This window comes from Hyperoodon ampullatus, assembly GCF_949752795.1.
Source record: "Hyperoodon ampullatus genome assembly, chromosome: 9".
Taxonomy (NCBI): Eukaryota; Metazoa; Chordata; class Mammalia; order Artiodactyla; family Ziphiidae; genus Hyperoodon; species Hyperoodon ampullatus.
In genome coordinates this window covers 43,098,661-43,124,417 of record NC_136922.1, presented here as the reverse complement: position 1 = coordinate 43,124,417, position 25,757 = coordinate 43,098,661, and the positions used below count along the sequence as shown (strand labels likewise).

General features: G+C 39.9%; 1 protein-coding gene across 2 annotated transcripts in view; it reads left to right on the top strand.

The window, feature by feature from the left end:
* The window catches only part of SCIN (scinderin), a gene marked incomplete at both ends in the record, with an annotated part of 86,889 nt that extends 61,520 nt beyond the window's left edge, over positions 1 to 25,369 (top strand). The window contains 7 exons of one of the 2 annotated variants that reach the window (XM_079711034.1): positions 3,545 to 3,635; positions 8,602 to 8,772; positions 12,244 to 12,421; positions 12,721 to 12,842; positions 15,669 to 15,746; positions 17,203 to 17,263; positions 25,242 to 25,369. In XM_079711034.1, coding sequence (XP_079567160.1) covers positions 3,545 to 3,635; positions 8,602 to 8,772; positions 12,244 to 12,421; positions 12,721 to 12,842; positions 15,669 to 15,746; positions 17,203 to 17,263; positions 25,242 to 25,369 — 829 coding nt within the window. The remainder of the gene's footprint in view (positions 1 to 3,544; positions 3,636 to 8,601; positions 8,773 to 12,243; positions 12,422 to 12,720; positions 12,843 to 15,668; positions 15,747 to 17,202; positions 17,264 to 25,241) is intronic. The other variant, XM_079711035.1, reaches the window with a different exon arrangement.
* Between the last annotated feature and the right edge of the window lie 388 nt (positions 25,370 to 25,757).

Genomic DNA, 25,757 nt, shown 5'->3' with positions numbered 1-25,757 from the left:
AAAAGATACTAATGTGGTGAAAAAAAAAAAAACGTTGCCCAAGAATTTATACTTTAAAGAGAGAAAGATGATTATCAGGCATTTCAATGAAATATGAAGGGTTTAAGATAAAACCAAGCTGAGTGATCTTTGGGGAATTAGGGACAGACACTCAAGCTAACTCCTAGGCTATTGGTGAAGGGCTCTTAGAAGTGACATCTACGTGGGAGCAAAAATGGGAGCGATGAAAGCAAGCAAATAGGGAAGTTGTTCCAAGCAATGCAGGGAAAATCGTGCTCTACTCGGTTAGTAATGATGTATGGCTAGAGCAAAGTTAAGGAGCAAAAGATAAAACCAGAGAAATTAGAAGGATCCAAATGGTGAATGGCCTTGTAACTATCCTGGGGAAGATGAACTTTATTTTCAGGGCATTGGGAGCCAGTCAAAGAGTTCACACAGGGGAGTGACATGATTGGTTTCCATCTTAGAGAAATTATTCTGGTTAACATCTAAAGAATGGACTGGTGGGAGATTGATGGCAGAGAGGCCATTGGAGTTTGTTGCAGTAATCCAACTGAATGATAATATGGCCAGAGTTCAGTGTAAGGGAGGGGAAGGATGGGCAAGTGTGCAAAGTATTAATGAGATGACATCTGAATGACTGGTTACAGGGGACGTAGAAGATGACTGAGTCAAGGGTGGCCCCAGATTTCTGGTCTGTGCACAGGTGGGTAGTGTTTTATTCGCTGAGATAAGGAACTCAGGAGGAGGACAAGTTTGGTCCTCACTGTAAAGAAATCAAAGAGAAAAAGAAGATGAAAATAAGTCACATTTTTACTCGTCATGACCTTTAGGCTAGGACTGGGGCTAGGGGAGGGGGTCATTTAGTTTTCTTTCAGTTTGATGTGTTCAAGGTTTCTGTGATGAGAATGTATGACTTTTTGAGATATCAAGAATATAAGTTAGATGCTTGAGTCCTCTTGTGAATTTTTGTCATTTAATATCATGGATGTTAAATATGTCAGTTTGTTAATATTGTATGGTTTGCAGAACTTTGAAAACTTCCATAAAGGTAGCAAAGAGGCATTTAGAAAATGCCTCTTGAAGACTAGCTTTCAAATTAAACAGCTTTCCAGTTTATGTGATAATTTCAGTGCAGGGATGTAAATAGGTTAAATCCAAGAGGCAGAGTTGAAGGTGACAAACTAGAATTAAATCACTTTGTCTCTTTATTTCTGAAACCACTTATATTCTAAAATGATAGGAGAAAAATAATTTCAGCAGCGATCTTTTCTCTGAAATGTCAAGTAGTTGAAATTGAACAAACTTTGAACAGTGGCGATGATGAGTCTCTTGAAGCAGTAAATTCCATTTTCATTCAGCATTTATTTTTAATGAGTAACAAGCACCACAGATTTATAAAGAAGAAATCATATCAAAGTCGATTGCTTTTCTTCCCCCTAGGCACAGGATTTCAAAATTAGAGGCGAAGAGCAACTTTATTATATCTTGATTGCAGTGGAGTCCTTGACCTCCTGGGTCATAGATCAATAAAGCAAATTGGTTTGAATCTGTGTGGATGGAAGCATGAGTCACTTTGACAGGAAGAGGAAGAAGGGCTCGAGATGAACAGTGAAATATTTATTAAGAGTGTCAGATGGCAAAAGTTTGGTGAGGGTTTTCAGTTTTGCTGGTTGAAATACTCCAGGAAAAAAAACAGTAAAATGGTGACAAAAGTTTGGTGATGTAGTCTATTAGTTAGTTGAATTTTTTTCCTGCAGAAAAAAAAGGAAATGAAGAAACATCCAAGAAGTTGCAGATGTGAGGAAGGAAGGACAGGCGATAACAGACCCTGGTGTTTCCTCAGCTCTGTGTTACTCCCCAGCCGGCGCTCCCAGTGGCTCCTGGAATTGTTTGCTAGCATGATAAGCTCATGGAAAATTTAGGCTATTAGCATTAAAAGACTGTATATTGGGAGCTTCCCTGGTGGCGCAGTGGTTGAGAGTCCGCCTGCCGATGCAGAGGAAACGGGTTCGTGCCCCGGTCTGGGAGGATCCCACATGCCGCGGAGCGGCTGGGCCCGTGAGCCATGGCCACTGGGCCTGTGCGTCCGGAGTCTGTGCTCCGCAAGGGGAGAGGCCACAGCAGTGAGAGGCCCACATACCGCAAAAAAAAAAAACAAAAACAAAAAAAAGACTGTATATTTATGGGTGCCTTTGTTATGAAAAGCATTTTTTATTTTTTTAAACGTATGCCTGACATGAACATATCCTTTCTTTTTTTTTTTTGCACCCCACTGTGGAACATTTTTATATCAATCACTTGACTCTGTTGGTGCAGTGAAATATTCTGAGATAAATGAGACGTGCTCCCTGAATTCTGTGTTTTGCGGGGGGTGTCTGTGTGTGTTGCCCAGGTTGGGAGGCTATTGTTAACCTGTTCTGGGTATGGAACAGGTAGCTCACTCTCAAACCTTCAGAAGAAAGGATATAATTAATTTTCAAAATCCAGTTCCAGGATTAGTGTTCTTCCTGCTAACCCCTAGTCACACAAACATAGGAGGATTGGCTCCAAACAATGCTCAGTGCTTTCACTGGCTTTTCTCTCCCACAAAGTCATCAAACAAGCAGATCTCCCAGAGGTAGCTATATAAATTAAGCCAGTGATTGGAGTTATAGCCACAAGCTACCCTAGAAAGAGAAGTTGCAAATGAACTGGATGAATTGATTCATTGACTCTTTTTTTTTTTTGGCTGTGTTGGGTCTTCGTTGCAGCACGTGGGTTTCTCTCTAGTTGCAGTGTGCAGGATTTCTCTCTCTAGTTGTGGCACGCCGGCTCCAGGGCGCATGAGCTCGGTAGTTGTAGCGCACGGTCTTAGTTGCCCCGTGGCATGTGGGATCCCAGTTCCCTGACCAGGGATCGCACCTGTGTCCTCTGCATTGGAAGGAGGATTCTTTACCACTGGACCACCAGGGAAGACCCAACTCATTGATCCTTATCTGGGTCACTGGTAGTTTAGCTTCTTTTATGGTTTTATTTAAAATTCCTTTAAAGAATTGCTAGAATGATAAAATGGGGCTTCACCATTGCCTACTTCTGATGGTTATTTTCTTGATTTTTCTGGGTCCACACATTTGCTACTATGATCACCAAATATTCATGGAAAGATAAAGTACTTCTAATATCCAGCCTAATAGATTTGGCTCGTATTCTACTCAAATGGATTATTTTCACTGTGAAGATGGTTTCCCAAAATAGGCACCTCCAACTTGAAATCAGACAGAATTGACTACTTAGCGAAGTAATTATGGAACTAAAAATGGACCTATGAAATGGAGATTAAAGAAACCTATCATATGTAGTTCTAAACAATACATGGGATAGTTCATGGCTCAATGTTAGTTAAGTACTTTAAAAAAACAATAACTTCTATGACTTTATCATGTCAAAACAGCTGGTTTCTTCTTGATCTTTCATAATAACTTAAGTTTCTGCTTGAAATGCCTATATTAGAAGGTCTTAAAACTTAAATACAAACTAATTTATTTTACTTTGGTTTCTCCAGGCAAGGAGCAAATGCTACGAGGGATGAGCTGACGACCTCCGCATTCCTGACCGTTCAGTTGGATAGATCCCTTGGAGGACAGGCTGTGCAGGTTGGGATATTTTCACCCCAAAACTTATACAAGTTAAAGTTTTCTTAGCCCAGTGTCTAGTTAAAACCCTTTTCCCAAGTTGGGATGGGAATTTGACACTTTCTAAATATTATCTTTTTTTCATTTTAGAATTTAAATATTCCTATTCTCATGCCATACTCGTTCTCTCAGATTCTGGAAAAGAGGGAGCAAACAAAATTTAAAAAACAGAAACAAAAATAAACTATTAACAGATTTAAGAGCCCCAAAGAATCATTCCTTTAGAATCATATCATGCTATTAAAACTGTTCTACCTGAGTTATCACTTCCAGGTGATCACTTTCCAGTTTTCAAATCTTTATAAATGTGTAATGGCTTCTTCAAAGGTAGAAAGTAATTAGAAAAGTAAGTCCAATACTTTAGTACATAAAAATTGAGATGTGGAGAGTGAATATGGTCTTCCAGCTGGTTTTCTTTCCTTCTTGGATTTTAGTTCCTAAATAAAGCAAGTTAGACCTAAATTTAAAGGTGCATATTAACTTTTAAAAAATTAACTTTGTTAATTGTTAATTAACAAATTAACAAGATGATGGATTTCTGTAAATGCACTAACTCCCCATGAAGTTCCCCATGAACTATTACATTCATTTCTTTTTTTTGAATTTTATTTTATTTATTTTTTATACAGCAGGTTCTTATTAGTTATCTGTTTTATATATATTAGTGTATACATGTCAATCCCAATCTCCCAATTCATCCCACCACCCCCGCTTTCCCCCCTTGGTGTTCATACGTTTGTTCACTACATCTGTGTCTCTATTTCTGCCCTGCAAACCAGTTTGTCTGCACCATTTTTCTAGATTCCATATACATGTGTTAATATACGATATTTGTTTATCTCTTTCTGACTTCTTTCACTCTGTATGACAGTCTCTAGGTCCATCCATGTCTCTACAAATGACCCAATTTCATTCCTTTTTATGGCTGAGTAATATTCCATTGTATATATGTACCACATCTTCTTTATCCATTCGTCTCTCGATGGGCATTTAGGTTGCTTCCATGACCTGGCTATTGTAAATAGTGCTGCAGTGAACAGTGGGGTGCATGTGTCTTTTTGAATTATGGTTTTCTCTGGGTATATGCCCAGTAGTGGGATTGCTGGGTCATATGGTAATTCTATTTTTAGTTTTTTAAGGAACCTCCATACTATTCTCCATAGTGGCTGTATCAATTTACATTCCCACCAACAGTGCAAGAGGGTTCTCTTTTCTCCATACCCACTCCAGCATTTGTTGTTTGTAGATTTTCTGATGATGGCCATTCTAACCAGTGTGAGGTGATACCTCATTGTAGTTTTGATTTGTATTTCTCTAATGATTAGTGATGAGCAGCTTTTCATGTGCCTCTTAGCCATCTGTATGTCTTCTTTGGAGAAATGTCTGTTTAGGTCTTCTGCACATTTTTTGATTGGGTTGTTTTTTTTTTTTTAATATTGAACTGCATGAGCTGTTTATATATTTTAGAGATTAATCCTTTGTCCGTTGATTCGTTTGCAAATATTTTCTCCCATTCTGAGCGTTGTCATTTTGTCTTGTCTATAGTTTACTTTGCTGTGCAAAAGCTTTTAGGTTTCATTAGGTCCCATTTGTTTATTTTTGTTTTTATTTCCATTACTCTAGGAGGTGGGTCAAAAAGATCTTGCTGTGATTTATGTCAAAGAGTGTTCTGCCTATGTTTTCCTCTAAGAGTTTTATAGTGTCCGGTCTGACATTTAGGTCTTTAATCCATTTTGAGTTTATTTCTGTGTATGGTGTTAGGGAGTGTTCTAATTTCACTCTTTTACATGTAGCTGTCCAGTTTTCCCAGCACCACTTATTGAAGAGACTGTCTTTTCTCCATTGTTTATCCTTGCCTCCTTTGTCATAGATTAGTTGACTATAGGTGCATGGGTTTATCTCTGGGCTTTCTATCCTGTTCTGTTGATCTATATTTCTGTTTTTGTGCCAGAACCATATTGTCTTGATTACTGTTACTTTGTAGGATAGTCTGAAGTCATGGAGTCTGATTCTTCCAGCTCCGTTTTTTTCCCTCAAGATTGCTTTGGCTATTCGGGGTCTTTTGTGTCTCCATACAAATTTTAAGAATGTTTTGTTCTAGTTCTGTAGAAAATGCCATTGGTAATTGGTAGGGATTGCATTGAATCTGTAGATTGCTTTGGGTAGTATAGTCATTTTCACAATATTGATTCTACCAATCCAAGAACATGGTATATCTCTCCATCTGTTTGTGTCATCTTTGATTTCTTCATCAGTGTCTTATAGTTTTCTGCATACAGGTCTTTTGTCTCCCTAGGTAGGTTTATTCCTAGGTATTTTATTCTTTTTGTTGCAGTGGTAAATGGGAGTGTTTCCTTAATTTCTCTTTCAGATTTGTCATCATTAGTGTATAGGAATGCAAGAGATTTCTGTGCATTAATTTTGTATCCTGCAACTTTACCAGATTCATTGATTAGCTCTAGTAGTTTTTGGGTGGCATCTTTAGGATTCTCTATGTATAGTATCATGTCATCTGCTAACCATGACAGTTTTACTTCTTCTTTTCCAATTCGTATTCCTTTTATTTCTTTTTCTTCTCTGATTGCCGTGGCTAGGACTTCCAAAACTATGTTGAATAATAGTGGTGAGAGTGGACATCCTTGTCTTATTCCTGATCTTAGAGGAAATGGTTTCAGTTTTTCACCATTGAGCATGATGTTTGCTGTGGGTTTGTCATATATGGCCTTTATTATGTTGAGGTAGGTTCCCTCTCTGCCCACTTTTTGGAGAGTTTTTATCATAAATGGGTGTTTAATTTTGTCAAAAGCTTTTTCTGCATCTATTGAGATGATCATATGGTTTTTATTCTTCAATTTGTTAATGTGATGTTTCACATTGATTGATTTGCATATATTGAAGAATCCTTGCATCCCTGGGATAAATCCCACTTGGGATTTATACATGGTTGTATGATCCTTTTAATGTTCTGTTAGATTCTGTTTGCTAGTATTTTGTTGAGGATTTTTGCATCTATATTCATCAGTGATATTGGTCTGTAATTTTCTTTTTTTGTAGTATCTTCGTCTGGTTTTAGCATCAGGGTGATGGTGGCCTCATAGAATGAGTTTGGGAGTGTTCCTTCCTCTGCAATTTTTGAAAGAGTTTGAGAAAGATGAGTGTAAGCTCTTCTCTAAATGTTTGATAGAATTCACCTGTGAAGCCATCTGGTCCTGGACTGTTGTTTGTTGGAAGATTTTTAATCGCAGTTTAAATTTCATTACTTGTGATTGATCCATTCATATTTTCTGTTTCTTCCTAGTTCAGTCTTGGAAGTTTACACCTTTCTAAGAATTTGTCCATTTATTCCAGGTTGTCCATTTTATTGGCATAGAGTTTATATTCATTTCTTGAATGAAATATTTCTAAGAACTGACATCATCTATGTCATTTAGTTGATCTTTCAAGTAGTGCTTACCAAATCATGCAAAAACTTTGAAGATAAGGCCCTGTGCCTTATAAATTCTATATTTCACAGTTAAATATTTGATATACCCGATGAATGAATTTCCAGTGTCAGCCAATTGAATCCTGAATTGGCAATGAAATGGTAATTTTTAGTTTCACCACAAGATGGCGGTGGTTTACAACAATGCATAAATAAAGTCCTGAACTGCTGTTTTAAACATTCCTTCGTAGACTGTATTAACAGTATTGAAAATTTTTCAGTTTACCTTTCTATCTCTTATTTTCATTTCACAGTGGAAAATGAGTCTTAATCAGTAGCCCTCTTTCTTTCATGTTGGCACTTGAGGTTTTCTCAGTGTTAAGGGAAACGCTAAGCCAACGGCAGTTTTAGGAGCTCTTAGCTAACCTCACCCCAAGCTTTGGGGTGTGACTCAAAAGACGTTTTCATTTGTTACTCGCTTATTTGAATGTCTACTAGTTGAAAGATATCTGTGGAGTTAGTTACTTTCAGTGCTCCCTAGGCTTCCCTATGATGGTATGTGCATCAGCATTCCCGTTCACTTGGCTTCTAGAAAAAGACAGACCAGGGTAGGAGAGATATTTCAACTTTAGCATAGGGCAAATAATTGAAAAAAACAGGAAAGTGACACAAAATTTGAATTCTTTATGTAAATACATGCATCAATAGATTATTCAAGAGATAGGAAATTCGGATCTGATCCAGTATCTGTTGTTAAACTAATAGGTGAAATTAAATAACTTGCCATTTATTTTCTTCCATTTCCTTATCCTGAAAAGTCCTTATATTGTATTTTAAAAAGAGCTTATATTAAGCAAATCTACTATTACCATTTCCATAGGTAAGCTAAAAAGTAGAAAGTCTATTCTGTTTATTTTTGCCAGTTTTTTATGTTTGGATTGAAATCTTTATTCATCCCCAGATTACGATGATTTTTTTCATCTCACAGTGGTAGGGATGTAAAAAGAATGAGTATACGTTCGTGTCGTCTTATTTTTGGAAGAATTTGAATGAATGCACACCTCCTAACCTACTGAATGAGATCCAAAACACGTGAGAGACAGGTATACCCCTAAATATCTGGAAAGCTTGGTGCCCTTGTAAAAAAAAGAGTAATTTTCATAAAAGACGGTATACATCAGCACTTCGTTGTTTTTCCCCTTTTGGAGATGTAGATGAACAGACTTGAAACTGTGCTTTCTGGAAGCAGAAAGTGGTGCAGTGTGGTGCTGTGTTCCCCGAGAAGGTGCTGTGTCTGGAGTAGCGAATGGTTCCTAAGTCAGTGAGGAAACTCTGCTTGATTATCATTAACCTGTATTTTCTGTTGATTCATCGTTCCTCCTGCTCTTGACTTTTTATATATTTTTAATTTTGTTTTCAAAGAGAAAAATAAGGATGCCTTTGGAAATGTGGCCTTCTTTCATTGCACTCTTTATTAATTTCTTTTATCCCCGCCGCCCCCAGATCCGAGTCTCCCAAGGCAAAGAACCTGCTCACCTGCTGAGTTTGTTCAAAGACAAACCACTCATTATTTACAAGAACGGAACATCAAAGAAAGGAGGTCAGGTGCCGGCACCCCCTACACGCCTCTTTCAAGTTCGAAGAAACCTGGCATCGATCACCAGAATTGTGGAGGTAACATCATGCATTCAATAAAACCTGCCCTGCTCATGGGCTTCCCAGTGGACCTGAGCCATCAACAAATACTAGTCTTTAAAAAAATTGGCAAGTAACCCCCCTTCGTTTCTATAATTCAGCGTTCACCATAAAAAATATTAAAAATAGGAGAATCAAGTAAAAAGTTAACTTCAGATACCAGGCCTGTCATATTTTTCAACCAGCTTATAACAAAACAAATGAATTTTAAGAATAATGTAACAAATCAAGCGGTCAAAGGCGTGAGGCAGCTTAAGCTCTGTCTTGAAAGGCCTGGGGGAAGATGGATTGAGGGTGATGGTCAGGTGACCACACTAGGGAAATTCAAGAGGAAGGGCCCTTATTTGTACAAGTGTGAGGAACGTGGAAAGCAAGCTTCGCCACACTGGGCCGGAACCATAACTCAGCTGTTAAGGCCACACAAGCTGTCTCTGACAGCAGCTGTGAAAGAAGTCACACCCCAGATCACAGTGTCAGACCACAAGACCACCAGGTATGGGCAAGGCCAGCGGGCCCAGGTTTTTAAATGGCTGAGTGCTTTGACTTCAGGAAGGATTCATCACACTTCATAACCCGGTCACCTTAGTCGCCGTTGAAACCCAAGTCTCCCAAGTCACCCTAACCGCCCTGCACTCTCTGTATGTCCCCAAACCTGGACCATTTGCCAAGTTGTTCAGCTGAGCCCTTAAAACCAGGTGGGTCACAGCATCCCTCCCACCTCAACCTCTTCTCTAAGCCACCCCGCCTTCTGGCTCCGTGGCTGTGTTCTGAGGACACAGATTCCCATACAGCCTTCTCAACTGGAAGTTGTGTTTTCCCCCACTGCCCGCTGACCACGGACCAGTGGTGGGGTCCCTTCCTTGCTCGACCCTTGCCCTTTTGACTTCTTATCCGTCTCCCTCCCCCATCCCCCTGTGCTGTCATCTGCTGAGCTCCCGGTCTGGTCCTTCCCCTCTTATTGTTTGGTGGCTTCAGTCGTTGTCTCACCGTCTCCATCACTCTGGCTCCTCTCATCCAACAGTTATGTCTTGACTCCACTTCATCTCACACTTGTGGTCCTGTACTGGACTCCACTCCACCATCCCCTCCTGCCCCTCCAGCCGGATGAGCTTTATCTAGTTTGCCAAAGCCCTGCCTTTTGCTGTCAAAAGCCTCTTGTCTGACCCCGCTTTTCTCAGCCTCCTGCTAGCATTTGCTAGAGCCACCCTTTTCTGTCTTCTCAAAACGCTATCTTTTTACGAGGCTTCTGGAACCCCTCACTTAGCAGGATTTCTTCCACACTTGAGGGCCACTCTTCTGAAGAGTATTCACACTCCCAGTTAGCTTTGCTGGATTCTCCTCCTCTGCTCGTCCTCTAAGCTGTTGAACCCTCCGAGGCTCAGTCTTGGTCCTCTTCAGAGTGATCTCATTTAGTCATATAATTTAAATGCCATGAGGTATTATTGATCTCATCCAGAACATTCTGTGCATGGATTCTCATGTGTTCAATTATGACTACTTTTTTTTTTTTTTTTTTGTGGTATGCGGGCCTCTCACTGTTGTGGCCTCTCCCGTTGCGGAGCACAGGCTCCGGACGCGCAGGCTCAGCAGCCATGGCTCACGGGCCCAGCCGCTCCGCGGCATATGGGATCCTCCCAGACCGGGGCACGAACCCGTATCCCCTGCATCGGCAGGCGGACTCTCAACCACTGCGCCACCAGGGAGGCCCCTATGACTACTTTTTTTAATCTAACAACTTTACGGTGAAGCCTTCATCTACAAGCCCTCTCAGTTGATTTCAGATGCAAGAGTCAAGGAAAATCGTTATGGTCCTGGTCTCTTCCCAGTGGCTACTTCTTTAGGAGGCATCATGAGCTGCTTGCGATACAGATTCTTTCTTTTCTTGCAGCCTCCCAAACCAGCCTTTGCATTCCTAGCCTCTCTGAAATGCACTAGTCGAAACATTGTTTATAAGGCTTCCTGTTTTCATCTCCTGGGAGGCTCAAGCTTTCTTATGTTCTATTTTGGAACTACCGCCAGGATCCCACACCGGTCTGGGCATGGGCCTCTTGTCACCTGTCTCTCCATCATCCAAGCTCTTTCCTCTGTACCAGTAAGGAGACATTTGGATTAGAAATTGGAAGTCATAGTTCCTGTAAATCTCCATCATCACATCTGATAGATTCCTTTGAGCTTGGTCCATGGAGCCTCCTTCCTACTGAAAGAGGACGATAACCACTTCTCTGAGTGTTACCAACACCTGGGACACATCTTTAAAACTTGCAGCAGCTGTTTGTTGCTCCTCTAGTGCTCTCTCTAGGGACAGGGTCCTGACGAACCAGGTGAAACCCGGCTCTCCATGTGGTTGATGCCTTCCTCTGGCAGCTCGACACAGTTGGTCAAATGGCATCATTTGGACAGCCGATCACCAGCTCCTTCTTGATGCACTCTCTTTACTTGCCCTCAGGACACCACACTCTTGATTTCTTCCTCTCTCATGGCTGCTCTATCACAGTCTTGTTTCCTGGCTCGTCTTCATCTCCCTGTTAGCACACCTCACATGGAGTCCCATAGTCCCACAGAAAGTCATATACATACTGTCACAATCATACAATCCTATACTCAGACAGAGGGTCTCACAGAGGCCAGTGCAGAGACACAGAATGACAAGGTCACAGACGCAGTCAAAGGCACAAGCCCATCCTAGGACCTCAGACTCACTCCCAAGCCTGAGACTCTGCACATGCCTTGTCTTTGCCCCAAGGCTCCACTGTCAGCCTCACCCTCAGGCTGGAGTCTGGTCTCAACCAGGTGCCTCTCGCTCACTCTGCAGCCACACTGACTGGAGCTGTGCTCATCTGGCTCATCCCAGACGGTGTCCACAGCTTCTCAGTTGAAAGGAAGGGGGTATGTCAGTGCTGTATTTTTAACCCCCTATAAATAGTCTCTTATAATTTGAGCTATAATTTATCTGAGCCTGGAGAACCTTTTAGTGAATCTATGTTATTATCTCTTTGCCTGTATTAGACCCCAGTCCCTGTTTTATGATTTTTCTGTGTCCCTTGGATTATTTGACAAACCTCTTCAGGGGAGGGAGAGAAAAACTGAACACTGTGCTTTACGTTTATCATTTGTGAATATTACAACCTCTTTCCAAACATCAATTATAGCCCATCCTCCTTCTTGCGGTCTCTTTGAATATTATCCTTGTTATGTATCACTTAAGTTTGCCTTATTTTATTCTCAGAGCCTTGTGCTACCGTCTTCGGGCGGGTGAGCGTTAAAGTGACACAGTGCAACGTGCTCCTAATGTTTCTAACCCCCTAGGTGTGTCCTGGTGCCCCCTGAATTAATATCCTGGGTCAGGACAGAAGTCTGTAGGTGGTTTGGCACTGTCCAGCTTCTTGGACATGTTTATTGAGGGAGCAGCAATGAATTTACATCATTGTGTTATTTTTCTTCATACTCTAGGTAGATGTTGATGCAAAGTCATTGAATTCCAATGATGTTTTTGTCCTGAAACTACGACAAAATAATGGCTACATCTGGAGAGGAAAAGGGGCCAGCCAGGAGGAGGAGAAGGGAGCAGAGTATGTGGCAAGTGTCCTCAAATGTAAAACCACAAGGATTCAGGAACGCGAGGAACCAGGTGTGTATAGGTGAGGCCAAGGACACTAGCCAGAACTTATATTTGGCATACTTGCTAATCATGTAATTTATTTATTTTTGTCATAAATAGGAACTTTGTAATGGTTGTAGGGCATTAAGAACCCATTCACTAGTTGCAAAAGTGGGTGATGGTACCAACTATATTTAAGTAACTTCTCCTGCTCTATTTAAGTAACTTCTTAACAGTGAAGTTGAGGTGAGATAGGATTATTTGTTAAGGTAAAGCAGTACCGACCATATGCTTCTGAAAATGCACTGGCTAACTTGTGTTTTCCACAGAGGAGTTTTGGAATTCCCTTGGAGGGAAAAAAGACTACCAGACCTCTCCCCTGCTAGAAAGCCAGGCTGAAGACCATCCACCTCGGCTTTACGCCTGCTCCAACAAAACTGGAAGATTCATTGTAAGTGTCCTGTGAAACCCTGGGGTAGAATCAGCAGCAGTGGGAGAGAGAAGCATTCTGGTGTTGCTCTAACGCGTTCCTGCCCTGATTCTCAGTTTTAGTTTACCTGCAAACCACAGGTGACAATCTTTGCTCCACGCAGGGTTGGTTTAAGAGCCAGTGAAGTAATGGATATGAAAGCATCGGAATACTGTAATGTACTATATTAATCAAGCTGCTCTTAAATATATCAGCTACTTTGCACCTGTGTCAGCATGTGGTCATTTCGGTATGAATATGCGTGTGATTGGATTTGCTAATTTAATTATTTGATGCTTTCTGTACGCAACAATAGTGGTTTCTCTGATCAAACTATGTAAATTTTACAGTGCAGTTTCCCACGGGAATAAAAAGTTTCATCATGTTGACGGAATAAAAAATATTATGGAAATATTATGATCCTTGGGCAAAAATCACAGAAAGCTATATACACACCTGCAAATTAACTGAAATCAGCAGGACTATTTTATGTCATAGTCATAGTCCCATTCACAAGCTTTGAATTCCAGGCAATTCAAAGTAAAAGTATTTGTGTACAAGAGTGATTGTCTATGGGTCTCTAAAATATCCTGGGCTGTGGCCCCTCACCTCAGTTTAATCACAAAAATTCTGCTTTCTCTGTTTGACATACTAAGTTTTTGTGTAAATCTTTCATTTAAAGAACAAATTCCTTGCCTATAAAATCTGAACTAAAGATTTGGTCACCAAGTCTTGGTAAATACAAGCTTTACTTTTCAACACACACATGAAAATTTAGTAAGTATTTTCCCAGGTACATTGCATGCTTGAAATAAAATGCTTTGAAGAAGAAACTGCTCATGTGTGAACCACACTTGAAGCTTATATGTGATTTGACCTAAAAATGAAAGATTTAAATGGTGGGTTGTGATAAATATTAGGTGGTTGGGCACCACAGTTGTTCACCTACTTTGCAGGAAATCCATATATTTTATAAACTTGCTGTCAGAAAAATCTGTTGTTTTACTTTTTTTTTTTTTTTTTTTTTTACGGTACGCAGGCCCCTCACTGTTGTGGCCTCTCCCGTTGTGGAGCACAGGCCCCGGACGCGCAGGCTCAGTGGCCATGGCTCACGGGCCCAGCCGCTCTGCGGCATGTGGGTTCTTCCCAGACTGGGGCACGAACCTGTGTCCCCTGCATCGGCAGGCGGACTCTCAACAACGGCGCCACCAGGGAAGCCCTGTTTTACTCTTTTGACTGCTGATTTTATATTGCATCCAAACAATGGCTTTTTCAGCGTATGCTCCTATAATTTCTTATTAGTATTATCTACTAATAATGCTGTAAATAACATGTTTGTTTCCAATGGAGATATACATTAAAAAATAACACCTAGGCTTTGTTCTTAGGTTAAAAAAATCTATTAGTTTTTGGGTTTTGTCATTCACATATTTAAGAGAAATATACTTCTCCTTTACACCTACTCATTTTCTTGTTTGGTATTTGGAACGCTAATCCCTTCACCTTTTAAGTAAAAGGAGTGTTACTAACAAGTGTTTGACCTCATCATCAGAAAGCAGGCTTTAGACATGTAGATTCATACGAGACAGCAGAGCCTGTTGGTTAAAAGCACAGCTTTTAGAACCATTCTGCCTGTTTGATATCACTTACTTGGCGATATTATTTACTGGCTGTGTGACCCTAGGCTGGTTACTTACCCTCTCTGTGCTATAATTTTCTCATCTGAAAAATGGGGATAATCCTAGTACCTACTTCATAGGGTTGTTGTGAATATTAAATTAGTTGTTGCATATATACAACAGTGCCAGGCATGGAGTAAGTGATATTTAAGGTTTTCGCTTTTCTTAAGCATTATGTAATTGGTAATTATTCTGTAAAAAGAAAATATAAACAAATTTGCCCTCTGTAAATAGTTAGTGTTTATTTGTTTTTTGTGTAACAATCTCAAAATGTCATCAGATTACAACAAACAGGTATTGTCATGTTCAGGGGGCTTCAGGTTGGAGTCATGCCTGTTCTTCCCAGGACAGAGCCCAGGAGCACAGGAGGGCCCCTGAGTCGCATTTGCTAGTATGACAAGGGCAAGGCCACTGTCAACTTCACCTGCAGAGTCACACAGTAGAGGGAAGGAGCGAACCATAATCCAATCTACCATACCTTCCTAATGATCAGGGGCGGTTTCATCCAGAATTCTTTTAAAAATTTGAACTTTAGATTAATACATGCCTGCTGGTAATGGGTGCATTAAACTAAACCTCCCCATTACCCTTTAATGTTAACTACGGAGAACACAATTTAACTCATTTAAAATAAAAATAATGAAGCTTTGCATATGGAATATTGTTATAATATCATCTTATGGAAAATGACTGATTCATAAAAATGACCAGACTTACTGATTTTATTAAAATAATCTTGACCTACAAAATGAAAGACGATTTAATACCCAGATTATAAACTTAAATGTCTTTAGGAACTAGGAAGGCAACAGAAATCTGTGAAGCAACTTGTCATAAGGAAGTAGAATTAGAGACAACTGTGGCCAGATTGACTGTACATGGTCTGTCTAAGACCATATGCAGTGTTTATGTTAAGCACTGTCCTCCCCAAATAAGATACCCTGAGTTTGTGATACCTGATTAAACAGATAAACAATTATTTAAATCTTTAACTGCCCAAAAGGAAGAAAAAAATGGCTACCAAACTTTTTTCTTGCTATGCTCCAAATAATACAAGGCGTTTGTATCCCGTATATTAGAAAAATCACTGCTTGACTGCTTGGTCATAAAGCTTTTTTATACATTTCAGGTTGAAGAGGTTCCAGGAGAGTTCACCCAGGATGATTTAGCAGAAGATGATGTCATGTTACTAGATGCTTGGGAACAGGTAAGAGAGTGGAACAGCAAGAGAGTATACTTATAGCTGGGACCTGACACAACCTGCTTTGAGAAATAGCAAGTCTAATAATAAACGGACCCATGGATTTAGGCTGTATTTAAAAGAAACTCTCGACAGTTTGGCAAAAAATAAAACCAGTGTGGCAAGTTGGTTTCTGAATATGGAAATAATTCCACGGCTACCATCTTTGGCTGTATAGTTTTGGCCAAAAAAAACCCTACTTTTCATTTATTTGTAAAATTCACTGGTTCCTAATTTATTCATACATTCATTCATCCACTCATTTAAGTAATAAATGCATTAGTTGCTTGCAGTGTATGGGGGGTACGATGCCTCAGGAAGACCAAAATATTCAGAATTTCTCTTGAAATTTGACAAAAAGTCCTAGGAGACCCCTTCCCTGGGGAAGGAATAGACACAGAATAGTTTTGAATCTACACAGTAAAATATATTACTGTTATGTATATATCTTTATTTGATAGAAAATTAATGGCGATTTTATATGTCACATCTGTTAGTTGTTTTCTCCTGTGAAAGGGAAAAATAAATATGTTAGGAGCTAAATCATATAGAACAATTATAAAACAAGAATGTTTCCTTATTCAGAAGAATTTAATCTTTTCCATTTGTAGTCAGCTCTGTTGCTTCCATAATCATGGATACTTCAGAATATTTCCTGTACTACATTTCATTTGTTTTTCAGTCATACTTTTCATTTACATGGCCATGCTGTCATGGTTTGTTCTGTGCCTGCAAGCAAATATTCTAGCACTTTCAGTATGCATTAGAATGTAATCAAAACTAATTTGACCAAAATTTCTCTGCCAACACGTGATTTTAAAGTGATTTAAATATAAGGGAATTCAGGAGAATTTTTCATCATTGAAGCAAAAAACCTACACATTTGACAAGAAGGATACATACAGAACATATATCTGTTTTTAAGAATCAGTATTTAAATATTAAACATTATAGCACTTTTACCAAAGTGTGACAGGATACAATACCATAGGACAAGAACCCTAGGGCTAAGTTAGGGGATCCTAAAAGGAGTCTGGGGTGCCCACAAACAAGCTACATATGGTTCCCCCAGGATAATAGTATGGGGATACTGACTGCCTTACACACCCTAGGGTTGGGTGCAAAAAAACAGCCAATGTGTGGTTTTAAGGAAAGCTCACTTAATAACTAGAAAATACTGTATAAACATAAAATACCAGAATGTGAAATCTGGAGTCAAACTGGCTGGATATAAATTTAGGGTCTTTTAGTAAGTGTATACATTAGGAAAGTGATTGAACCTCTCTGCACCTCCATCTCCACACCCCTGACTTTGGGGTTGTTGTGAAGATTAAGTGGGATTGTATGAGAAGCACTTTGCATAAGGCTCGCACCACATCTACACTCCCAAAACAATGTATATTATTATTGCTTCATTTTTCAGATTTTTATTTGGATTGGAAAAGATGCCAATGAAGTTGAGAGATCAGAATCTCTGAAGTCAGGTAAGCTAGATCCTGTGGGCAATTATGACAGTAATTCTGAACAGGTGTTACCAAGTTCCTGACTTCTCTTTTCACCACGTCCTCCAAAACCACATATCAAAACCAAGAAGAATCTTAGCTTTCATCTTCAGAACTAAAGAGTAATGGAATTTTTTTTAACTGAAGCATTTCAGAAAAGGAACAACAAAAACATATTTTGTTATCTAATTTAGGATGTAATTATATCAGTTTATTCTGAAAATTTCTAATTCACTTAAACACTTTTTTTTATTATGGAAATGGTAAAACCTCAATAACTGTGATAACTTAGATTTTTTTTGACATCATTATTGGAGTATAATTGCTTTACAATGGTGTGTTAGTTTCTGCTTTATGACAGAGTGAATCAGTAATACATATACATATGTTCCCATATCTCTTCCCTCTTGCGTCTCCCTCCCTCGCACCGTCCCTATCCCACCCCTCTAGGTGGTCACAGAGCACCAAGCCGATCTCCCTGTGCTATGCGGCTGCTTCCCACTAGCTGTCCATTTTACGTTTGGTAGTGTATATATGTCCATGCCACTCTCTCACTTTGTCAAAGCTTACCATTCCCCCTCCCCATATCCTCAAGTCCATTGTCTAGTAGGTCTGTGTCTTTATTCCCGTCTTGCCCCTAGGTTCTTCATGACCATTTTCTTTCTTAGATTCCATATATATGTGTTAGCCTATGGTATTTGTTTTTCTCTTTCTGACTTACTTCACTCTGTATGACAGACTCTAGGTCCATCCACCTCACTACAAATAATTCAATTTAATTTATTTTAATGGCTGAGTAATATTCCATTGTATATATGTGCCACATCTTCTTTATCCATTCATCTGTTGATGGACACTTAGGTTACTTCCATATCCTGGCTATTGTAAATAGAGCTGCAATGAACATTGTGGTACATGACTCTTTTTGAATTATGGTTTTCTCAGGGTATATGCCCAGTAGTGGGATTGCTGGGTCATATGGTAGTTCTATTTTTCGTTTTTTAAGGAGCCTCCATACTGTTCTCCATAGTGGCTGTATCAATTTACATTCCCACCAACAGTGCAAGAGGGTTCCCTTTTCTCCACACCCTCTCCAGCATCTATTGTTTGTAGATTTTTTAATGATGGCCATTCTGACTGGTGTGAGATGATACCGCATTGTAGATTTGATTTGCATTTCTGTAATGATTAATGATGTTGAGCATTCTTTCATGTATTTGTTCGCAATCTGTATATCTTTTTGGAGAAATGTCTATTTAGGTCTTCTGCCCATTTTTGGATTGGGTTGTTTTTTTGATATTGAGCTGCATGAGATGCTTGTAAATTTTGAAGTTTAATCCTTTGTCAGTTGTTTCATTTGCAAATATTTTCTCCCATTCTGAGAGCTGTCTTTTGGTCTTGTTTATGGTTTCCTTTGCTGTGCAAAAGCTTTTAAGTTTCATTAGGTCCCATTTGTTTATTTTCATTTTTATGGCCATTTCTCTAGGAGGTGGGTCAAAAAGGATTTTGCTGTGATTTATGTCAGAGAGTGTTCTGCCTATGTTTTCCTCTAAGAGTTTTATAGTGTCTGGCCTTACATTTAGGTCTTTAATCCATTTTGAGTTTATTTTTGTGTATGGTGTCAGACAGTGTTCTAATTTCATTCTTTTACATGTAGCTGTCCAGTTTTCCCAGCACCACTTATTGAAGAGGCTGTCTTTTTTCCACTATATATTCTTGCCCCCTTTATCAAAGATAAGGTAACCATATGTGCCTGGTTTAATCTCTGGGCTTTCTATCCTGTTCCATTGATCTATATTTCTCTTTTTGTGCCAGTACCATATTGTCTTGATTACTGTAGCTTTGTAGTATAGTCTGAAGTCAGGGAGCCTGATTCCTCCAGCTCCGTTTTTCTTTCTCAAGATTGCTTTGGCTATTCAGGGTCTTTTGTGTTTCCATACAAATTGTGAAACTTTTTGTTCTAGTTCTGTGAAAAATGCCAGTGGTAGTTTGATAGGGATTGCATTGAATCTGTAGATTGCTTTGGGTAGTAGAGTCATTTTCACAATGTTGATTCTTCCAATCCAAGAACATGGTATATCTCTTCATCTATTTGTATCATCTTTAATTTCTTTCATCAGTGTCTTATAATTTTCTGCATACAGGTCTTTTGTCTCCTTAGGTAGGTTTATTCCTAGATATTTTATCCTTTTTGTTGCAAAGGTAAATGGGAGTGTTTTCTTAATTTCACTTTCAGATTTTTCATCATTAGTGTATAGGAATGCAAGAGATTTCTGTGCATTAATTTTGTATCCTGCTACTTTACCAAATTCATTGATTAGCTCTAGTAGTTTTATGGTAGCATCTTTAGGATTCTCTATGTAGAGTATCATGTCATCTGCAAACAGTGACAGCTTTATTTCTTCTTTTCCAATTTGGATTTCTTTTATTTCTTTTTTTCTCTGATTGCTGTGGCTAAAACTTCCAAAACTATGTTGAGAGTGGGGAGAGTGGGCAACCTTGTCTTGTTCCTGATCTTAGTGGAAATGGTTTCAGTTTTTCATCATTGAGGACGATGTTGGCTGTAGGTTTGTAATATATGGCTTTATTATGTTGAGGAAAGTTCCCTCTATGCCTACTTTCTGCAGGGTTGTTATCATAAATGGGTGTTGAATTTTGTCAAAAGCTTTCTCTGCATCTATTGGGATGATCATATGGTTCTTCTTCACTTTGTTAATATGGTGTATCACATTGATTGATTTGGGTATATTGAAGAATCCTTGCATTCCTGGGATAAACCACACTTGATCATGGGGTATGATCCTTTTAATGTGCTGTTGGATTCTATTTGCTAGTATTTTGTTGAGGATTTTTGCATCTATGTTCATCAGTGATATTGGCCTGTAGTTTTCTTTCTTTGTGACATCTTTGTCTGGTTTTGGTATCAGGGTGATGATGGCCTCATAGAATGAGTTTGGGAGTGTTCCTCCCTCTGCTATATTTTGGAAGAGTTTTGAGAAGGATGGGTGTTAGCTCTTCTCTAAATGTTTGATAGAATTCACCTGTGAAGCCATCTGGTCCTGGGCTTTTGTTTGTTGGAACATTTTTAATCACAGTTTCAATTGCAGTGCTTGTGATTGGTCAGTTCATATTTTCTATTTCTTCCTGGTTCAGTCTTGGAAGGTTGTGCATTTCTAAGAATTTGTCCATCTGTTCCAGGTTGTCCATTTTATTGGCATAGAGTTGATTTAGTAATCTCTCATGATCCTTTGAATTTCTGCAGTATCAGTTGTTACTTCTCCTTTTTCATTTCTAATTCTATTGATTTAAGTCTTCTCCCTTTTTTTCTTGATGAGTCTGGCTAATGGTTTATCAATTTTGTTTATCTTCTCAAAGAACCAGCTTTTAGTTTTACTGATCTTTTTTTTTTTTTGCGGTACGCAGGCCTCTCACAGTTGTGGCCTCTCCCGTTGCGGAGCACAGGCTTCTGATGCTCAGGCTCAGAGGCCATGGCCCACAGGCCTAGCCGCTCTGCGGCATGTGGGATCTTCCCGGACTGGGGCACGAACCCATGTCCCCTGCATCGGCAGGTGGACTCTCAACCACTGCACCACCAGGGAAGCCCTATTGATCTTTTCAATCACAATTAAATTAATTATCATTTCCTTCATTTCTTTTTTATTTCTGATCTGATCTTTATGATTTCTTTCTTCTGCTAACTTTGGGGTTATTTTGTTCTTCTTTCTCTAATTGCTTTAGGTGTAAGGTTAGGTTGTTTATTTGAGATGTATCTTGTTTCTTAAGGTAGGATTGTATTGCTGTAAACTTCCCTCTTAGAACTGCTTCTGCTGCATCCCATAGGTTTTGGGTCATCGTGTTTTCATTGTCATTTGTTTCTAGGTATTTTTTAATTTCCTCTTGGATTTCTTCAGTGATCTCTTGGTTATTGAGTAGTGTATTGTTTAGCCTCCATGTGCTTGTATTTTTTACAAATTTTTTCCTGTAATTGATATGTAGTCTCATAGCATTGTGGTCGGAAAAGATACTTGATACAATTTCAATTTTCTTAAATTTACCAAGACTTGATTTGTGACCCAGGATATGACCTATCCTGGAGAATGTTCCATGAGCACTTGAGAAGAATGTGTATTCTGTTGTTTTTGGATGGAATGTCCTATAAATATCAATTATGTCCATCTTGTTTAATGTATCATTTAAAGCTTGTATTTCCTTATTTATTTTCATTTTGGATGATCTGTCCATTGGTGAAAGTGGGATGTTAAAGTCCCCTACTATGATTGTGTTACTGTCGATTTCCCCTTTTATGGCTGTTACTATTTGCCTTATGTATTGAGGTGCTCTTATGTTGGGTGCATAAATATGTACAATTGTTATATCTTCTTCTCGGATCGATCCCTTGATCATTATGTAGTGTCCTTCTTTGTCTCGTGTAATAGTTTTTAGTTTAAAGTCTATTTTGTCTGATATCTGATATGAGAATTGCTACTCCAGCTTTCTTTTGATTTCCATTTGCATAGAATATCTTTTTCCATCCCCTCAGTTTCAATCTGTATGTGTCCCTAGGTCTTAAGTGGGTCTCTGTAGACAGCATATATACGGGTCTTATTACCATTTTCTTAATTGTTTAGGGATGTTATTGTAGGTCTTTTCCTTCTCTTGTGTTTCCTGCCTAGAGAAGTTCCTTTAGCATTTGCTGTAAAGCTGGTTTGGTGGTGCTGAATTCTCTTAGCTTTTGCTTGTTTGTAAAGGTTTTAATTTCTCCATCAAATCTGAATGAGATCCTTGCTGGGTAGAGTAATCTTGGTTGCAGGTTTTTCTCCTTCATCACTTTAAATATGTCCTGCCACTCCCTTCTGGCTTGCAGAGTTTCTGCTGAAAGATCAGCTGTTAACCTTATGGGGATTCCCTTGTGTGTTGTTTGTTGTTTTTCCCTTGATGCTTTTAATATTTTTTCTTTGTATTTAATTTTTGATACGTTGATTAATATGTGTCTTGGCATGTTTCTCCTTGGATTTATCCTGTTTGTGACTCTCTGTGCTTCCTGGACTTGATTAACTGTTTCCTTTCCCATATTAGGGAAGTTTTCAACTATAATGTCTTCAAATATTTTCTCAGTCCCTTTCTTTTTCTCTTCTTCTTCTGGGACCCCTATAATTCGAATTTTGGTGCATTTAATGTTGTCCCAGAGGTCTCTGAGACTGTCCTCAGTTCTTCTCATTCTTTTTTCTTTATTCTGCTCTGCAGTAGTTATTTCCCCTATTTTATCTTCCAGGTCACTTATCCGTCCTTCTGCCTCAGTTATTCTGCTATTGATCCCTTCTAGAGTATTTTTAATTTCATTTATTGTGTTGTTCATCATTGTTTGTTTGCTCTTCAGTTCTTCTAGGTCCTTGTTAAACTTTTCTTGTATTTTTCTCTCTTCTATTTGCAAGATTTTGGATCATCTTTACTATCATTATTCTGAATTCTTTTCCAGGTAGACTGCCTATTTCCTCTTCATTTGTTAGGTCTGGTGGGTTTTTACCTTGCTGCTTCATCTGCTGTGTGTCTTTCTGTCTTCTCATTTTGCTTAACTTACTGTGTTTGGGGTCTGCTTTTCGCAGGCTATATGTTTGTAGTTCCCGTTGTTTTTGGTGTCTGTCCCCAGTGGCTAAGGTTGGTTCAGTGGGTTGTGTAGGCTTCCTGGTGGAGGGGACTAGTGCCTGTGTTCTGGTGGGTGAGGCTGGATCTTGTCTTTCTGGTGGGCAGGTCCACATCTGGTGGTGTGTTTTGGGGTGTCTCTGTCCTTATGATTTTAGGCAGCCTCTCTGCTAATGGATGGGGCTGTGTTCCTGTCTTGCTAGTTGTTTGGCATAGGGTGCCCAGCAGTGTAGCTTGCTGGTCGTTGAGTGAAGCTGGGTCTTGGCATTGAGATGGAGATCTCTCGGAGATTTTTGTGGTTTGATATTACGTGGAGCTGGGAGGTCCCTTGTGGACCAGTGTCCTGCACTTTGCTCTCCCACCTCAGAGGCACAGCCCTGACGCCTGGCTGGAGCACCAAGAGCCTTTCATCCACATGGCTCAGAATAAAAGAGAGAAAAAATAGACAGATAGATAGATAGAAAGAAAGGAAGGATGGAAGGAAGGAGGAAAGAAAGAAAGAAGGAAGATAAAATAAAATAAAATAGGTATTAAAATAAAAAATAAAATATAATTATTAAGAAAAAAAAAATTTAAGTAAAAAAAAACAAACAAAAAAAACGGACGGATAGAACCCGAGGACAAATGGTAAAAGCAAATCTATATAGACAAAATCACACACAGAAGCATACACATACACACTCACAAAAAGAGAAAAAGGGGAAAAATATATATATATATATATATATATATATATATATATATATATATATATATAACTTTGCTCCCAAAGTCCACCTCCTCAATTTGGGATGTTTCGTTGTCTATGCATGTATTCCACAGATGCAGGGTACATCAAGTTCATTGTTGAGCTTTAATCCGCTGCTCCTGAGGCTGCTGGGAGAGATTTCCCTTTCTCTTCTTTGTTCGCACAGCTCCCGGGGTTCAGCTTTGGATTTGGGCCCGCCTCTGCGTGTAGGTCGCCTGAGGGCGTTTGTTCTTCGCTCAGACAGGACAGGGTTAAAGGAGCAGCTGCTTCGTGGGCTCTGCTCACTCGGGGCAGGCGGGGTGGTGGCGGCCGGTAGGGGTGCGGAATGTGGGGCGAGCCTGCGGCGGCAGAGGCCAGCACGACATTGCAACAGCCTGCAGCGTGCCGTGTGTTCTTCCGGGGAAGCCGTCCCTGGATCACGCGACCCTGGCAGTGGCGGGCTGCACAGGCTCCCGGGAGGGGAGGTGTGACAGTGACCTGTGCTTGCACACAGGCTTCTTGGTGGCGGCAGCAGCAGCCTTAGCAACCCATGCCCGTCTCTGGGGTCCGCGCTGATAGCCGCAGCTCGCGCCTGTCTCTAGAGCTCCTTTAAGCAGTGCTCTTAATCCCCTCTCCTCGCGCACAAGGAAACAAAGAGGGAAGAAAAAGTCTCTTGCCTCTTCAGCAGCTCCAGACCTTTTCCCGGACTCCCTCCCGGCTAGCCGTGGCGCACTAGCCCCTTCAGGCTGTGTTCACGCAGCCAACCCCAGTCCTCTCCCTGGGATCCGACCTCCAAAGCCCGAGCCTCAGCTCCCAGGCGGGGTGAGCAGACAAGCCTCTCGGGCTGGTGAGTGCCGGTCAGCACCAATCCTCTGTGCGGGAATCTCTCCGCTTTGCCCTCCACACCCCTGTTACTGCGCTCTCCTCCGTGGCTCCGAAGCTTCCCCCCTCCGCCACTCGCAGTCTCCGCCCGCGAAGGGGCTTCCTAGTGTGTGGACACCTTTCCTCCTTCACAGCTCCCTCCCACTGGTACGGGTCCCGTCCCTATTCTTTTGCTTCTGTTTTTTCTTTTTTCTTTTGCCCTACCCAGGTACGTGGGGAGTTTCTTGCCTTTTGGGAGGAGGTCTGAGGTCTTCTATCAGTGTTCAGTAGGTGTTCTGTAGGAGCTGTTCCACATGTAGATGTATTTCTCATGTATTTGTGGAGAGGAAGTTGATCTCCGCGTCTTACTCTTCCACCATCTTGAACCTCCGACAACTTAGATTTTTATAAATTCCTTTTGAGGAATGCTGTTCTTTCTGGCACAGTTTTTGTTTGTTTGTTTTGTTTGTTTTGTATTATTGACAAGTAAAGTATAATTATGCTGTAAGAATAATTCCATAAAATTTGGATTTTTTTCTGGCAATAATGAGACTCTCATGCACATTCCATGGCAGACGAGAGAAGACAATAAGGAATTGTTCATATGGAGTAGCATTGGCTACTTTAGGGTGATGAAAATTTGACTTATTACTTTTATTGGCAGGCTTTTCATTCTATAGTTCTTTTACTTTAATTGAAACTAACTCACTTTGTCTTTTAAACTCTTTTTAGCCAAAATATACCTTGAGACAGACCCTTCTGGAAGAGACAAGGGGATGCCAATTGTCATCATAAAACAGGGCCATGAGCCATCTACATTCACAGGCTGGTTCCTGGGCTGGGATTCCAGCAGGTGGTAAACTGAGTTTTGTAGGAAAAAGCAAACAAACAAATAAACATTATGGGGCAGCTGTCCCATTGCTGTTTGGTGGGGAGAAAGGGGGAGCTTGTTTGTTTGTTTGACTTTAGAAAATTAACCTCAGCCATGTGGCTGTTTTTTAATGCTTAGTACTGGTTTGAAATTTCTTTTAAACTGGAATTTTCTTATGTTAGTATTTTTAAATAACTTAAAGTAAACTTTTGTTATGGACCAGTATTAGCTCTGCTGGATGCTGGCTTATATCTTTTATATGACCTTTTAAAGGAGAAAAGCTATGCACAGTCTAGGGGAGTTTGTCAGGAAATTTTACAATTCAGGAGTGATTAGCCAAACTTGTACTTTAATATATCAGAGAAGAAAGTTATAAA